This window comes from Oncorhynchus keta, chromosome 17 (assembly GCF_023373465.1).
Source record: "Oncorhynchus keta strain PuntledgeMale-10-30-2019 chromosome 17, Oket_V2, whole genome shotgun sequence".
Classification (NCBI taxonomy): domain Eukaryota; kingdom Metazoa; phylum Chordata; class Actinopteri; order Salmoniformes; family Salmonidae; genus Oncorhynchus; species Oncorhynchus keta.
This window is the reverse complement of record NC_068437.1, coordinates 46076914-46094133: the sequence shown is the minus strand read 5'-3', so window position 1 is coordinate 46094133 and position 17220 is coordinate 46076914. Positions and strand designations below refer to the sequence as shown.

At 47.5% G+C, this 17220-nt stretch overlaps 1 protein-coding gene and 1 long non-coding RNA gene across 9 annotated transcripts in view; one reads left to right on the top strand and one right to left on the bottom strand.

Annotated features, from left to right (window-relative positions):
* The window catches only part of LOC118395939 (receptor-type tyrosine-protein phosphatase beta-like), a 60075-nt gene that overhangs the window by 15823 nt on the left and 27032 nt on the right, over positions 1-17220 (bottom strand). For all 5 annotated transcript variants that reach the window (XM_035790034.2, XM_035790035.2, XM_035790036.2 and 2 more), the window contains 15 exons: positions 16857-17133; positions 12905-13213; positions 12349-12609; positions 9014-9277; positions 7558-7833; positions 7059-7319; positions 5824-6090; positions 5282-5545; positions 4871-5134; positions 4504-4628; positions 4142-4280; positions 3588-3860; positions 3105-3246; positions 1756-1892; positions 1242-1505 (listed from right to left, as the gene is read on the bottom strand). In XM_035790034.2, coding sequence (XP_035645927.1) covers positions 1242-1505; positions 1756-1892; positions 3105-3246; positions 3588-3860; positions 4142-4280; positions 4504-4628; positions 4871-5134; positions 5282-5545; positions 5824-6090; positions 7059-7319; positions 7558-7833; positions 9014-9277; positions 12349-12609; positions 12905-13213; positions 16857-17133 — 3523 coding nt within the window. The remainder of the gene's footprint in view (positions 1-1241; positions 1506-1755; positions 1893-3104; positions 3247-3587; positions 3861-4141; positions 4281-4503; positions 4629-4870; positions 5135-5281; positions 5546-5823; positions 6091-7058; positions 7320-7557; positions 7834-9013; positions 9278-12348; positions 12610-12904; positions 13214-16856; positions 17134-17220) is intronic.
* Positions 2111-2989, top strand: LOC127908311 (uncharacterized). Of its 4 annotated transcripts, XR_008066784.1 has the most exons (4): positions 2111-2152; positions 2189-2283; positions 2465-2541; positions 2705-2989. It is a non-coding gene; the product is annotated as an uncharacterized LOC127908311 (long non-coding RNA). The 4 variants fall into 4 exon arrangements; XR_008066782.1 differs by lacking the exon at positions 2465-2541; XR_008066781.1 differs by lacking the exons at positions 2111-2152; positions 2189-2283 and adding an exon at positions 2287-2403.

Below are 17220 nucleotides of genomic sequence, written 5' to 3'. Positions count from 1 at the left end.
CTCAGTAACCCCCAACCCTTCTCATACCCCTGCCCTCAGCATCTCAGTACCCCCCAACCCTTCTCATACCCCTGCCCTCAACATCTCAGTACCCCCCAACACTTCTCATACCCCTGCCCTCAACATCTCAGTACCCCCCAACACTTCTCATACCCCTGCCCTCAACATCTCAGTACCCCCAACACTTCTCATACCCCTGCCCTCAGCATCTCAGTACCCCCCAACCCTTCTCATACCCCTGCCCTCAACATCTCAGTACCCCCAACACTTCTCATACCCCTGCCCTCAGCATCTTAGTACCCCCCAACCCTTCTCATACCCCTGCCCTCAACATCTCAGTACCCCCCAACACTTCTCATACCCCTGCCCTCAGCATCTTAGTACCCCCAACACTTCTCATACCCCTGCCCTCAGCATCTCAGTACCCCCCAACACTTCTCATACCCCTGCCCTCAACATCTCAGTACCCCCCAACACTTCTCATACCCCTGCCCTCAGCATCTCAGTACCCCCCAACACTTCTCATACCCCTGCCCACAGCATCTCAGTACCCCCCAAGCCTTCTCATACCCCTGCCCACAGCATCTCAGTACCCCCCAAGCCTTCTCATACCCCTGCCCACAGCATCTCAGTAACCCCCAACCCTTCTCATACCCCTGCCCACAGCATCTCAGTACCCCCCAACCCTTCTCATACCCCTGCCCACAGCATCTCAGTACCCCCAACCCTTCTCATACCCCTGCCCACAGCATCTCAGTACCCCCAACCCTTCTCATACCCCTGCCCACAGCATCTCAGTACCCCCAACCCTTCTCATACCCCTGCCCACAGCATCTCAGTACCCCCCACCCTTCTCATACCCCTGCCCACAGCATCTCAGTACCCCCAACCCTTCTCATACCACTGCCCACAGCATCTCAGTACCCCCAACCCTTCTCATACCCCTGCCCACAGCATCTCAGTAACCCCCAACCCTTCTCATACCGCTGCCCACAGCATCTCAGTAACCCCCAACCCTTCTCATACTGCTGCCCACAGCATCTCAGTACCCCCAACCCTTCTCATACCCCTGTCCACAGCATCTCAGTACCCCCCAACCCTTCTCATACCCCTGCCCACAGCATCTCAGTAACCCCCAACCCTTCTCATACCCCTGCCCACAGTATCTCAGTACCCCCCAACCCTTCTCATACCGCTGCCCACAGCATCTCAGTACCCCAGGAGCAGTACAGCTCACTCACTAGTCCTGGCCCAGATAGCTGAGTCGTTGGTCTGCTCCCCGCTGCGTGTCAACACCACCATCCTGTAGGGGGCACCAGGCCTCAGGCCCTGGAAGGAGACCTGCAGTGTGCTGGGCTGGCCGCTACGCCGGTCGTACAGCGTGTCATCCCCGTTGTACAGGTAGAGGTCATAACCTTCGAACTCTCCCTGCGGGGGAGACCAGTGGAAGGACAGGCTGCTGCTGCTGTTGGCCTGGATGGAGAGGTCGCTGACCGCCGCCGGACCTGGGAGCACAACACTACTCAGGTCCACATATATCTTCCTTCCATATTGCCTCTATACATCTTCACAGTGACTCTGATTCTCTATTCCCTGTTTTACTAAGACTTCCTGTATTATTTGTGTAATCTTACAATAAAGCCTACATAACCGATTGTTCTCCAGGAGGAGGCTTGGACAACCTGCACTACACATATTAATACCACTTGACGAACTTGTGTGGGACATAGTGAAGATGAATCCATGCAGTCTTACGTGTACGTGCTTCAGCAGTGACGCCCTCGCTGTGGACCCCTCCGCTGGTGGTGTGAACCAGGACGCGGTACCTCTTCCCTGGGGTGAGGCCTTCGAAGCGATGCTGGAGCGGCATGGAGCCGGAGGATGCCTGGGAGCTGTTGGTTACGAAAATGAGTACTGTGTTGTCTGTGCATTATATTTGTTACACTTTTTTAGGCACCATTTCGTTACTGCAATTGAACCAATGGAATAGTCCCAAAATGGCAAACACTGCCCATCTGGCCCAAGAGGTAGGAGGCTTAATCAAGCCTCAAAGTATTGACCATTTGAATCTGGCTGTGTTGGTGAACCCAGCTGTCTTGGTGAACCCAGGTGTGTTGGTGAACCCAGGTGTTGGTTACCTGTTGGTGACCAGGTGTGTTTGTGAACTCAGGTGTGTTTGTGAACTCAGGTGTGTTGGTGAACCCAGGTGTGTTGGTGAACCCAGGTGTTGGTGAACCCAGGTGTTGGTTACCTGTTGGTGACCAGGTGTGTTGGTGAACCCAGGTATTGGTGAATCCAGGTGTGTTGGTTACCTGTTGGTGACCAGGTGTGTTGGTGAACCCAGGTGTGTTGGTGAACCCAGGTGTTGGTGAACCCAGGTGTTGGTTACCTGTTGGTGACCAGGTGTGTTGGTGATCCCAGGTATTGGTGAATCCAGGTGTGTTGGTTACCTGTTGGTGACCAGGTGTGTTGGTGAACCCAGGTGTTGGTGAACCCAGGTGTTGGTTACCTGTTGGTGACCAGGTGTGTTGGTGAACCCAGGTGTGTTGGTGAACCCAGGTGTTGGTGAACCCAGGTGTTGGTTACCTGTTGGTGACCAGGTGTGTTGGTGAACCCAGGTGTTGGTTACCTGTTGGTGACCAGGTGTGTTGGTGAACCCAGGTGTTGGTTACCTGTTGGTGACCAGGTGTGTTGGTGAATCCAGGTGTTGGTTACCTGTTGGTGACCAGGTGTGTTGGTGAACCCAGGTGTTGGTTACCTGTTGGTGACCAGGTGTGTTGGTGAACCCAGGTGTTGGTGAACCCAGGTGTGTTGGTGAACCCAGGTGTTGGTGAACCCAGGTGTTGGTTACCTGTTGGTGACCAGGTGTGTTGGTGAACCCAGGTGTTGGTGAACCCAGGTGTTGGTTACCTGTTGGTGACCAGGTGTGTTGGTGAACCCAGGTGTTGGTGAACCCAGGTGTGTTGGTGAACCCAGGTGTTGGTGAACCCAGGTGTGTTGGTTACCTGTTGGTGACCAGGTGTGTTTGTGAACTCAGGTGTGTTGGTGAACTCAGGTGTGTTGGTGAACCCAGGTGTGTTGGTGAACCCAGGTGTGTTGGTTACCTGTTGGTGACCAGGTGTCCCCTGTCGTCCAGGAGCTGCAGGCTGTATCCGTCTGCCACGCCCCGGGCCTCCTGCCAGCTCACCTGTATAGTGCAGGTGGTGTGTCTGTTGTCAGCCTGCAGCCCCGTCACTGCAGAAGGGACTGAGGGGAGAGGGGACACAGAATTAGATAGAGTAGACTATCATACAGTATTGTATCTCCATGTAGGGGACAATGTCACACATCATTTTACCAGCCAATCACTATCTGTTAATTACCCTTCAAAAGTTGATTAAGTAAGAAAACAGAACAAATCAGTTCCATCAAATATACTGATTTCAAACTGCAGATATATAATCAAATCAAACAAAATCAAATAAAAGATAGCCAGACGCAGTGAGACTGACACCCAAATATAGAGTATGAAATGCCAATGCACTGCTTATGAATGCAGTATGTATGGGTTATGAACGTGTTATGAAGTCCTTATCTAGCCTCCTCACCGGTGCGTCCGCTGGCCGTGTTGTTATTCAACAGTATGCCACTGATAGATCTAATGGTCACACTGTACAGCTGCCCAGGCTGCAAGGAGCTGAACCCTAGTTCATTCTGGTGTTTGGGTACAGGCCGCGTCTCCAGCCTGCGTGCCTCTGGTCCACCCAGCAATAGGGACACGGAGTAGCTGTCCACGTCACCCTGCCCCGGGGTCCAGCTGATTTTCAGACTGCTGCTCTGGCCATTGTTACTCACGTGGATATTCTTGACTTTGCTGGGGACTGCAGACAGGAGGAGAAACGAAAAGAGGGAGAAATAGCAGGAGAGGGAGAAAGAGGGGTGGAAGTGGGACGGACATTGTTGTTAGTTTATGTTTTGTTTGTGTTAGATTATGTGGCATTTTGTTCTATTTTGCTACCCCAATTCAATGGAGAAGTTCCAAAAGTGCAAACAAATTCTGCCCATCGGGCACCCCAGGCAGACTTGAATCAAACAGAAGTATTTGAAAGAAAACAAATGTAACCTAGTATTTGAACACAGCAAGTCTGTTGTTTTGGTTTACCTGTCCTGCCCTCTATGAACTGGGCCCTCTGGTTGGGACCGCTAAAGGTAGAAACATGGATCTTATAGAGGCGTCCCGGGGTGAGGGAGGAGAGGAGACACACCCCCACGCTGCTGCCCAGGGTGATGGGCGGGAACACCTACATAATAATAATACATAATACATTGATTATACATTGATTATTAATACATTTTGCAAAATTCAAGTAATACATTTTGCTTTTAAAAACACCCAAATTCACAAATAGAAATAAAGCAACAATGAAATATAAAAACATCACACAAGGAAATATGACGAATATAAAAGTACTGTAAACATGAAGACAGGCTAACCAGGTACTGGACTGGACCAGGAAGACTAACCTTCATGTCGTTGAAGAGGAGCTGCACCTGGTAGTGGTCAACGTCCCCCGGAGCAGCCAACCAGGTGACACGCAGGTCCTCCGTTCCCCGCTCAGCTAGGGCTAGTGACCTCACCGCCGCAGGGACTGTCACAGACAGATTCCAGATAGAATAGAAAAACTTTAATATTCTCAGAGAGGCTCTTAATTTTGCATACAAAGGAACAGAATGTAGGGAGACAGGATAAAAAGAAGCATTTACCACAACTAGTTATTACCTGAATGTAGCTAGCCAAATTATTATTACAGACAAATACCACTCTGGTATCTACATATTGTACATTGAAACAACAGAAGAGATATAACAGATGACTATTCGTTTCACTCACAGGTCCTTCCATCCGTAGACACGCTGGTCTCATACTTCCCGCTCCAGGTGCTGACGATGACAGTGTACAGCCTCCCGGGCACCAGGCCGTTGAACACACACTCGTTCTGGCTCTTCATAACCGTCTTGTTCTGGTGGAAGATGTTGTTGTGCTTGATGACCACCTGGTAGTAGTCAAAGTCCCCAGCCGCATGGCGCCAGTACACCTTCAGGTAGTCATCCCTGGCCGAGTGGATCGCTGTGGGGTTCTGGACACTAGAGGGCTCTGGGGAGAGAAATTCAATTGAATTGAACTTTGAGACATTGACCAGTGTATTATCATGTCTAACTAGACACTTCATGACTAAAACCACGAAATGGAAAACTGAAGCAGAGGAGCCCCATTTCAGACAGACAGACATGGTAGACCTACGTGTGCGTTCCTGTACGATGGTGTGATTCTCATAGGCACCACTCCTGGAGGTGATGGAGATGTTATAGAGCCGTCCAGACACCAGGGACTTGAACACACACTCTGGGCTGGATTTGGACACGGCTAGGGTGTGGACCGTCTTCTCCTGGTCCCCCAGAGTGACCAGATAACTGTCCACGTCACCTTTGGCCGGACGCCATGACACGCTGAGGAAGTCCATACGACCGTTGTTGCTGACCGTCACCTCGCCTACGGCAGCAGGGACTGGAAGACAGAGAGAGAGCGAGAGAGAGAGAGAGATGGGAACTGAGTCAGTCATTCTGTGTATCACTGTTCATATTTGCAGCTGGGAAGCCTGAATAAAAAATGTATGTGAATAAAATTAAAGTAAAAACTTGTCTAATAGCTTATTTTTCTTGTAAATACTGGAACATTAACAGTTGTTCATGTTTTCTGTTCAGTAATACTGTGGGATATGTAAGGAACATAACTTAAAAGCTACAACACAACATTAAGTTGGTAGTAATCACAAAGTTGTCTACCTGTGCGTCCCTCTGCCACGCTCTGCCTGGAGACTTGTCCTGCTCTGATGGTGGTTACTACCACCCTGTAGAGGGCTCCAGGCTTCAGGGCCAGGAAGCTGTAGGCCATGGTGTGGGCTGGGGCGCTCTCGTTCTTGATCACGCTGCTGTCATGGATGAGCAGCACGTGGTATGAGTCCAGCTCTCCGGTTGCCCGCTCCCACTGGGTCTGGAGGCTGTCCGTGCTGCCACCGTTGGTCACACAAAGACTGGTCACCTGCGCTGGGGCTGGGAGTAGACAGAGAGAGATAGAGAGGCCATCAGAGATGTGAGACATTACAGAGAAATTGAGATCATAAAGAGTCATTGAGTCAGAGACACAGCATCAGTTCTGTCAATGGGGAAAAAGCTCATTATTATATGACTACAACAACTCTGTTACAGTATATGACTACAAAACTTGTATGGAGCAATGGAGCAGTGCAAGAATGTTCAACTCTTACCCTACGAGGTCTGGAGCCTGCTGGTTTTCTCTTCTACCTGATAATTAATTGCATTCACCTGGTTCCAGGTCGAAATCTGTCCCTGATTAGAGGGTAACAATTTGGGCTCCCGAGTGTAACAATTTGGGCTCCCGAGTGGCACAACGGTCTAAGGCACTGCATCTCCGTGCTAGAGGCGTCACTAGGGGAAAGGGGGATACCTAGTCAGTGGTCCAACTGAAAGTATTCAACTGAAATGTGTCTTCCGCATTTAACCCAATCCCTCTGAATCAGAGAGGTACAGGAGGCTGCATTAATGGTCATCCGCGTCTTCGGCGCCAGGGGAACAGTGGGTTAACTGCCTTGCTCAGGGGCAGAACGACAGATTTGACCTTATCAGCACGGGGATTCGATCCAGCAACCTAACCTTCCGTTTACTGGCCTAACGCTCTAACCACTAGGCTACCTGCCGCCCATACAGACCCTGGTTCGATTCCAGGCTGTATCACAACTGGCCGTGATTGGGAGTCCCATAGGGCGGCGCACAATTGGCCCAGCGTCATCCGGTCTAGGGTTTGGCCGCGGTAGGCCGTCATTGTAAACTAGGCTTGCCTAGTTAAATAAAGAAAATAATAATACTAAATAATGAAAAAACGCTGTGGAATTGACTTCGAGGTCCAGAGTTGAGTTTGAGAGTTCTAGTGTCTAGTCTAGAACATAACCATACTGGGGCAAAAACATCATTATTCATATCCCTTGGGAAACGTGACTCACTGGTTCGTCCAATCACTGAAGTTGAGCTGTTTAGGCCCCCACTGTTGGTCGTGACAGTGATGGCGTACTGGTGTCCGGGCATGAGGACGTTGAAGGTGCACTCCCTGGCGTCACGGGACAGTGTCCTCTGGGACACGACAGTGTTCCCCTGTCTCAGGACCACAGTGTACCCGTCCCACTCCCCTACAGGGAGAGACCACAGCACGCTCAGAGACGTCTCATCACTGTGACAGACGACCAGCTGCTGGACAGGCCGAGGTGCTGAGAGAGGGGGAGAGAATGAGTAAATAAGTAGGGGGGAGAAAGGGGACAGAAAGGGGGGTGAGAGAAAAGGGGGAAGGAGATGTGAACAAGTAAAGAGAGAGGGCAAAAAATGATCAACTTCAGGAGCCATGACAATTTCATTTTAAGAGCCATCCTACATGGATATAATTTGACCCATAAAAACATTCCACATATACACCAAGCTTAGCATCAAAATATTTGTAATGTAACTTACCTAGCATTCCCTGGCAGTGAGCAATGTTGCCAAATGGGCCAGCCTTCACCATGATCTGAGCTGTGTAAAGCCTGCCAGGCACCAGCCCCAGGGAAGCCCCAGAGAAGGAGTACTGTCTCACTGGCCTGCTTAGTGTCTTATTGACCAGAGCCACTGTGGCATTCATTAGCAGGATGCGGTAGTTCTCCCATTCCCCTCTAGGCGGTGACCATGTCATCTTCAGAGTGCTGCCGTCACTGAGGCCCAACATAGTCAATTGAGACACCTTGTCTGGCACTAAGGAAGGGAGAAAGGAGGCAATGTAAAGGGAGGAGGGAGAGAGGAGGCAGTGTAAAGGGAGGAGGGAGAGAGGAGGCAGTGTAAAGGGAGGAGGGAGAGAGGAGGCAGTGTAAAGGGAGGAGGGAGAGAGGAGGCAGCGTAAAGGGAGGAGGGAGAGAGGAGGCAGTGTAAAGGGAGAAGGGAGAGAGGAGGCAGTGTAAAGGGAGGAGGGAGAGAGGAGGCAGTGTAAAGGGAGGAGGGAGAGAGGAGGCAGTGTAAAGGGAGGAGGGAGAGAGGAGGCAGCGTAAAGGGAGGAGGGAGAGAGGAGGCAGTGTAAAGGGAGAAGGGAGAGAGGAGGCAGTGTAAAGGGAGGAGGGAGAGAGGAGGCAGTGTAAAGGGAGGAGGGAGAGCGGAGGCAGCGTAAAGGGAGGAGGGAGAGAGGAGGCAGCGTAAAGGGAGGAGGGAGAGAGGAGGCAGCGTAAAGGGAGGAGGGAGAGAGGAGGCAGCGTAAAGGGAGGAGGGAGAGCGGAGGCAGCGTAAAGGGAGGAGGGAGAGAGGAGGCAGCGTAAAGGGAGGAGGGAGAGAGGAGGCAGTGTAAAGGGAGGAGGGAGAGAGGAGCCAGTGTAAAGGGAGGAGGGAGAGAGGAAGCAGTATAAAGGGATGAGGGAGAGAGGAGGCAGCGTAAAGGGAGGAGGGAGAGAGGAGGCAGTGTAAAGAGAGGAGGGAGAGAGGAGGCAGCGTAAAGGGAGGAGGGAGAGAGGAGGCAGCGTAAAGGGAGGAGGGAGAGAGGAGGCAGTGTAAAGGGAGGAGGGAGAGAGGAGGCAGTGTAAAGGGAGGAGGGAGAGAGGAGGCAACGTAAAGGGAGGAGGGAGAGAGGAGGCAGTGTAAAGGGAGGAGGGAGAGAGGAGGCAGTGTAAAGGGAGGAGGGAGAGAGGAGGCAGTGTAAAGGGAGGAGGGAGAGAGGAGGCAGTGTAAAGGGAGGAGGGAGAGAGAGGTTAATGGAGGTGTTCCTGCAGCCAGATCTTCATTGAAGATCCAGAGGTGAAGTTAAGGATTATGGTGCACATTAGTATTTCCTGGCTTTTGTGGCTTTTGACCAGCCCTAATTTTTCACTCAAAACAGTTTTGATATGGAACTAGATAGGCATAAACTTAATCTGAGGTGTGACATTGACATTGACCCTCCAGAACAATTTACCAGTTCTACCCATGGTCACAGCCTCAGTCATCTGGTCTCCGACCTTTGACCTCATAGACAACTGATAGGATCGTCCAGGGGTCAGGCCGCGGAAGACCACCTCTGTGGCATTGGGTGGCAGCGTCCTGTCCTGATCGGCTGAACCCAGGGTTGCAAGGGAGACCAGGTATGTGTCCACGCTGCCCATAGCTGTGACCCAGGAGGCCCTCAATGAGTCCAGACTGCCGTTGTTCTCCAAGAGGAGGTCTGACACCGCCGCGGGGACTAGGGGAAGAAAAACAACACGTGTCAGAGTCTGGACTAGTGGGAGCACTGCTGAATGATGGGCTACACATCCCTCTTAGCCATTTCCATTTGAGGGGGAGTTTCAGAAACCTGAAAAGAGGGACTTTTTTTATTCTGTTTTTTTAAAGTTGATTGAGAGGGATGTATTTGAGGGAGGTGACAGCAGGTCTTTTTGGACACTGACACCTTTCCAGGACACTTGTTCCTGTCCAACTCGAAGGACCATAAAAAATGACAAAATCTAGTATTGTGTTCAGTGGCTGTGCAGTGTGTTACTGGCTAGCCGTATTTGTGTGGTGGGTTGGGAGGGGAAGGAAGGCCTCGATTGGCAAGCCAGCTGCAGACAGAGGAAGGGAAGGGTGGGATAGAGAAGCCTAAAATATCTTGGAAACAACGACCGACAGAGAGCAAGGCCATGGTGGTGGTAGGGACTGTATAAAGAGAAGGGTGCAGTGTTGGAAAGTTAAACAAAGCCCTGCAAACTAAGCCAGATAAATGTGTGAGAAACATTCCACCCTGAACCTGTATTGAATTCACTGACATTGAAGCCCTAGGACTCTACTCCTCTTTGCTGGATAACAAAATCTAAGCAGGAGTAGACTTGGTTAGTGGTTGGATGGGTGAACACTTCAACCAAAAAAAGTATCATTCTTACTATTCCAACAGGTGAATTTCAGAGTCCCTACCATAATACATGTGAGGACTGTCACCACTGTTACCTTACCCCCCAAACAGAACTAGCATGACATTTCCTCTGTGACTGTTACCTTACCCCCCAAACAGAACTAGCATGACATTTCCTCTGTGACTGTTACCTTACCTCCCAAACAGAACTAGCATGACATTTCCTCTGTGACTGTTACCTTACCCCCCAAACAGAACTAGCATGACATTTCCTCTGTGACTGTTACCTTACCCCCCAAACAGAACTAGCATGACATTTCCTTTGTGACTGTTACCTTACCTCCCAAACAGAACTAGCATGACATTTCCTCTGTGACTGTTACCTTACCTCCCAAACAGAACTAGCATGACATTTCCTCTGTGACTGTTACCTTACCTCCCAAACAGAACTAGCATGACATTTCCTCTGTGACTGCTACCTTACCTCCCAAACAGAACTAGCATGACATTTCCTCTGTGACTGTTACCTTACCTCCCAAACAGAACTAGCATGACATTTCCTCTGTGACTGTTACCTTACCTCCCAAACAGAACTAGCATGACATTTCCTCTGTGACTGCTACCTTACCTCCCAAACAGAACTATCATGACATTTCCTCTGTGACTGTTACCTTACCTCCCAAACAGAACTAGCATGACATTTCCTCTGTGACTGTTACCTTACCTCCCAAACAGAACTAGCATGACATTTCCTCTGTGACTGTTACCTTACCACCAAAACATAACAGGCATGACACATTTCCTCTGTGACTGTTACCTTACCTCCCAAACAGAACTAGCATGACATTTCCTCTGTGACTGTTACCTTACCACCAAAACATAACAGGCATGACACATTTCCTTTGTGACTGTTACCTTACCCCCCAAACAGAACTAGCATGACATTTCCTCTGTGACTGTTACCTTACCTCCCAAACAGAACTAGCATGACATTTCCTCTGTGACTGTTACCTTACCTCCCAAACAGAACTAGCATGACATTTCCTCTGTGACTGTTACCTTACCACCAAAACATAACAGGCATGACACATTTCCTCTGTGACTGTTACCTTACCTCCCAAACAGAACTAGCATGACATTTCCTCTGTGACTGTTACCTTACCACCAAAACATAACAGGCATGACACATTTCCTTTGTGACTGTTACCTTACCCCCCAAACAGAACTAGCATGACATTTCCTCTGTGACTGTTACCTTACCTCCCAAACAGAACTAGCATGACATTTCCTCTGTGACTGTTACCTTACCTCCCAAACAGAACTAGCATGACATTTCCTCTGTGACTGTTACCTTACCACCAAAACATAACAGGCATGACACATTTCCTTTGTGACTGTTACCTTACCTCCCAAACAGAACTAGCATGACATTTCCTCTGTGACTGTTACCTTACCTCCCAAACAGAACTAGCATGACATTTCCTCTGTGACTGTTACCTTACCTCCCAAACAGAACTAGCATGACATTTCCTCTGTGACTGCTACCTTACCTCCCAAACAGAACTAGCATGACACATTTCCTCTGTGACTGTTACCTTACCTCCCAAACAGAACTAGCATGACATTTCCTCTGTGACTGTTACCTTACCTCCCAAACAGAACTAGCATGACATTTCCTCTGTGACTGCTACCTTACCTCCCAAACAGAACTAGCATGACATTTCCTCTGTGACTGTTACCTTACCTCCCAAACAGAACTAGCATGACATTTCCTCTGTGACTGTTACCTTACCTCCCAAACAGAACTAGCATGACATTTCCTCTGTGACTGTTACCTTACCACCAAAACATAACAGGCATGACACATTTCCTCTGTGACTGTTACCTTACCTCCCAAACAGAACTAGCATGACATTTCCTCTGTGACTGTTACCTTACCACCAAAACATAACAGGCATGACACATTTCCTTTGTGACTGTTACCTTACCGCCCAAACAGAACTAGCATGACATTTCCTCTGTGACTGTTACCTTACCTCCCAAACAGAACTAGCATGACATTTCCTCTGTGACTGTTACCTTACCTCCCAAACAGAACTAGCATGACATTTCCTCTGTGACTGTTACCTTACCTCCCAAACAGAACTAGCATGACATTTCCTCTGTGACTGTTACCTTACCACCAAAACATAACAGGCATGACACATTTCCTTTGTGACTGTTACCTTACCTCCCAAACAGAACTAGCATGACATTTCCTCTGTGACTGTTACCTTACCACCAAAACATAACAGGCATGACACATTTCCTTTGTGACTGTTACCTTACCTCCCAAACAGAACTAGCATGACATTTCCTCTGTGACTGTTACCTTACCACCAAAACATAACAGGCATGACACATTTCCTTTGTGACTGCTACCTTACCTGTGACTGCTTGTTTGAAGACAGCATTCTGAAGGCCTCCAGCCTCAGTCACCACAGTGACAGTGTACAGTGTCCCAGGCAACAGGTCATTAAGGATGTGGGAGGTGACGCTACTCTTCAGGGTGACGTTCCTGACCAGGCTGCCCTGCCGCTCCCTCAGCAGCACTCTGAAACGCTCTCTCCTGCCTGGGCCGGGCTGCCAAGAAACCCTCAGGCTGTTGGAGGAGGCCAAGAGCTGGAGGCTGCTGATGGCTGAGGGAGCTGGGGGAAAAATACAAAGTGGTCAATGCCAGTGAGCAGCTTGTTGAAGTCTAACAAAGTAACAAAGTAGATCAGTGATTTCTATGTTATCCAAGTCAAACAAACATGGAGGCACTGAAGTGAGTATAGGAATAGGGGTACGGTAGAATGGCAGTAGAGCCGACAGTAGAATATCATACACAATTTGTTTATCATAAATATCAGGTGATCAGCACATTGGGTGTAGAAATCCTGAAAATTACATGCAAATAGAGGACCAGTGAAACCACATAACAACAGCAAGATGGTCCCTCACCTGTGGTTGCAGTGGCCAGCACTGGTGGGGCAGTTTTATTCCCAGCTATTGCCACCAGGCTGAGGCCATAGAGGGTGCCAGGGGTGAGGGTGGTAAAGCCTGACTGAGGGACGGCAGTGCCCATGATGCGAGTATTGCGGCTCTCTCCTGTTTTAGTGTCCTGTAGTGTGAGCTCATACCAGTCGACCAGCCCGCGAGAGCGAGGCCAGGATACATGCAGGCCTGGGGAGCCACCGTGACCCTGACTCTTATACTGAGCTGCCTGGACCTGGTCTGGTAGGACGTCCAACCTGGATGGACTAACCGGATCTAGGGGAGGGAGGGAGGGAGAGAGGGAGAGAGAGAGAGAGAGAGAGAGAGAGAGAGAGAGAGAATGTGTTAGTATTTTTGCTATAAATACAGTGCCTTGCGAAAGTATTCGGCCCCCTTGAACTTTGCGACCTTTTGCCACATTTCAGGCTTCAAACATAAAGATATAAAACTCTATTTTTTTGTGAAGAATCAACAACAAGTGGGACACAATCATGAAGTGGAACAACATTTATTGGATATTTCAAACTTTTTTAACAAATCAAAAACTGAAAAATTGGGCGTGCAAAATTATTCAGCCCCTTTACTTTCAGTGCAGAAAACTCTCTCCAGAAGTTCAATGAGGATCTCTGAATGATCCAATGTTGACCTAAATGACTAATGATGATAAATACAATCCACCTGTGTGTAATCAAGTCTCTGTATAAATGCACCTGCACTGTGATAGTCTCAGAGGTCCGTTAAAAGCGCAGAGAGCATCATGAAGAACAAAGAACACACCAGGCATGTCCGAGATACTGTTGTGAAGAAGTTTAAAGCCGGATTTGGATGCAAAAAGATTTCCCAAGCTTTAAACATCCCAAGGAGCACTGTGCAAGCGATAATATTGAAATGGAAGGAGTATCAGACCACTGCAAATCTACCAAGACCTGGCCATCCCTCTAAACTTTCAGCTCATACAAGGAGAAGACTGATCAGAGAATGATCCAAGAGGCCCATGATCACTCTGGATGAACTGCAGAGATCTACAGCTGAGGTGGGAGACTCTGTCCATAGGACAACAATCAGTCGTATATTGCACAATTCTGGCCTTTATGGAAGAGTGGCAAGAAGAAAGCCATTTCTTAAAGATATCCATAAAAAGTGTTGTTTAAAGTTTGCCACAAGCCACCTGGGAGACACACCAAACATGTGGAAGAAGGTACTCTGGTCAGATGAAACCAAAATTGAACTTTTTGGCAACAATGCAAAACGTTATGTTTGGTATAGAAGCAACACAGCTCATCACCCTGAACACACCATCCCCACTGTCAAACATGGTGGTGGCAGCATCATGGTTTGGGCCTGCTTTTCTTCAGCAGGGACAGGGAAGATGGTTAAAATTGATGGGAAGATGGATGGAGCCAAATACAGGACCATTCTGGAAGAAAACCTGATGGAGTCTGCAAAAGACCTGAGACTGGGACGGAGATTTGTCTTCCAACAAGACAATGATCCAAAACATAAAGCAAAATCTACAATGGAATGGTTCAAAAATAAACATATCCAGGTGTTAGAATGGCCAAGTCAAAGTCCAGACCTGAATCCAATCGAGAATCTGTGGAAAGAACTGAAAACTGCTGTTCACAAATGCTCTCCATCCAACCTCACTGAGCTCGAGCTGTTTTGCAAGGAGGAATGGGAAAAAATTTCAGTCTCTCGATGTGCAAAACTGATAGCGACATACCCCAAGCGACTTACAGCTGTAATCGCAGCAAAAGGTGGCGCTACAAAGTATTAACTTAAGGGGGCTGAATAATTTAGCACGCCCAATTTTTCAGTTTTTTATTTGTTAAAAAAGTTTGAAATATCCTATAAATGTCATTCCACTTCATGATTGTGTCCCACTTGTTGTTGATTCTTCACAAAAAAATGTGGTCCTTCTGTAGCTCAGTTGGTAGAGCATGGCGCTTGTAACGCCAGGGTAGTGGGTTCGATCCCCGGGACCACCCATACGTAGAATGTATGCACACATGACTGTAAGTCGCTTTGGATAAAAGCGTCTGCTAAATGGCATATATTATTATTATTATATTATTAAATACAGTTTTATATCTTTATGTTTGAAGCCTGAAATGTGGCAAAAGGTCGCAAAGTTCAAGGGGGCCGAATACTTTCGCAAGGCACTGTAATATGATAGACAACAAAGACATCCTTTAAACAAGTGGCCAAGGGGCCAGCATCTTGCCGATATTATATAAACCTCAATTAAACATCTTGATATTATACAACTAGGAGAAAAGGTCATGAAGAATATCTGGATCCTGTCTTTGTGCTTCACTGAAAGCCAGTGGTGGCTGCCTGCGATGGAGCAGAGCGATAAGATTGTTTTGGTTCTTTAAAGAATGTGGCGATTCGCTGGGAGACCTGCATGCGTCTTGAGTGAGAGAGCGAGCCTTGACAGGAAACGACAAAAACAAAGACCAAATGGAGAGAGAGGAGCAGAACAGGGTAAGTGGTGCCCCCCACAGCTCAGCAATTAACTTTGACCCTTTCTTCATAATGCTTCCCCTCTGAGGGCTCTTCAGAGCAACCCCAGGAATCACATTAGCTAATCAGCAAGGACATTGTCCATCCAATCCTAGAGCCACATTGGGGCACTTTACAAGACCACTACTGTATTACACAGTAACTACATTGTATCTGTAAATATAAAAACAGTACTGGATAAAGTCCAAGTGATTTGGAAGTCCAAGTGATTTGAACTGTTAATCTTGAGGATTTCATCCTTTGTAGGCTACTGTCAAATATTGACATTTCAAAGTCCACACACAAAGACCCAAGAAAAAAAATCTCGGCCACACTTTGAATGCAAAGTTCTGGAGTGCACTGTAGTCTAATCTATTTGTCCCATGAAAACAAAACATGGAGGCCTCCTGTATCCGTTAGTACAAAGAAACAATGCTTGGCGGGAAGTGGCTCTGGGGAGAAGGAGATCTGTCTGGAAACAAACACTTAAGATTAGATGCTCTGCATTGTTACTGACCTCTACTGTTACAACCTTAGGTGATTTGAGCAGCAGTGTGTTCCAGAACTTCCCTGGTTCTAATCTAGAGCTGTGAGACCAATGACCAGAGGGCTGGCTCCAAGTTCTTGGCAGGACATTCTAAGGTTGTGGCCTTGACAATGTTCAAAGGATTTTACAAAGGATAAAGTGTACTGGACTTCAGCGGTGTTGGCACAATAGTTCTCTATTCTCCATGTTCTTCATTATCAAAGCGATGCACAGAATCTATTCAGTGCAACATGGTTCAATACTGGGCAGAACAAAGGCTTGACTACTGTAAGAATAAATCAAATAATACAAAAGGATATGAATGAACATACACAATTTCAAGCCATTTCACAATACATCAAATATTACAGTAAAATTATATGAAAGCTAAATTCTAAATGTTGCTACATACAATTTAAGTATCAACGTTTGTGCAATAAAACACTAACAGAAAGACAACCAAAAGGAGCTGTTGAAATAAATTAGATGTTTACAATATATTAGAATCTAAGATGTCCTAATATGATATCATATGTGTTAGATATATTTAATGATGGCGAGTTTATGATAACAGAGGAGTCATGCCACTACTAACTGTTTGCAGTGGTTCTGACTGCCAAATTCGATATCTTTGAATTAATCAGGTGTAAAACTTAATCTTTAACGAAATATAATCATTCGAATATCATGATCAACAATAGAAATAGACTAAAATCAACAGAAAACATATATAGTGCATGATACTGGGGGAGGGGGGGTTCTGATATTGTAGGACGTTTAAGATGAATTAAAGTCAATTTAACAGTCTAAAATACATTTAGAATAGAATACCATTAAATAGGTTAAAATATAACAGAAACGAATTTTACTTTATAACACGTAGCTTACCTGTTCGCACTGATACGTTTCTCCTCTCTCCATCAGTCTTCGGTATTACTTCAAAGTGGTGTAACGTCCCAGGTTCTAAATCCCTTATATCGCAGATATACACATCACTATACTGCCCATATAGATCACAATCCGTTATATCGGAACGACTATTCTCATAAAACACGGTGAAATTACAAGCTTCTCCTGTTGTTATTAATTTGAGTACAATAGAATCCGTCCTGGCGATGGTCTCTGTCAGGTTGACTGAACATTTGACAGCATTAGTGGTATCGGCCTGAAAGGAACACAGAAGTGGCAACATGTAACCAAAAGATAGGCTAAGCAACAGTAGGCAGCAAGTGGAAAATAATCCAGGTTAAAT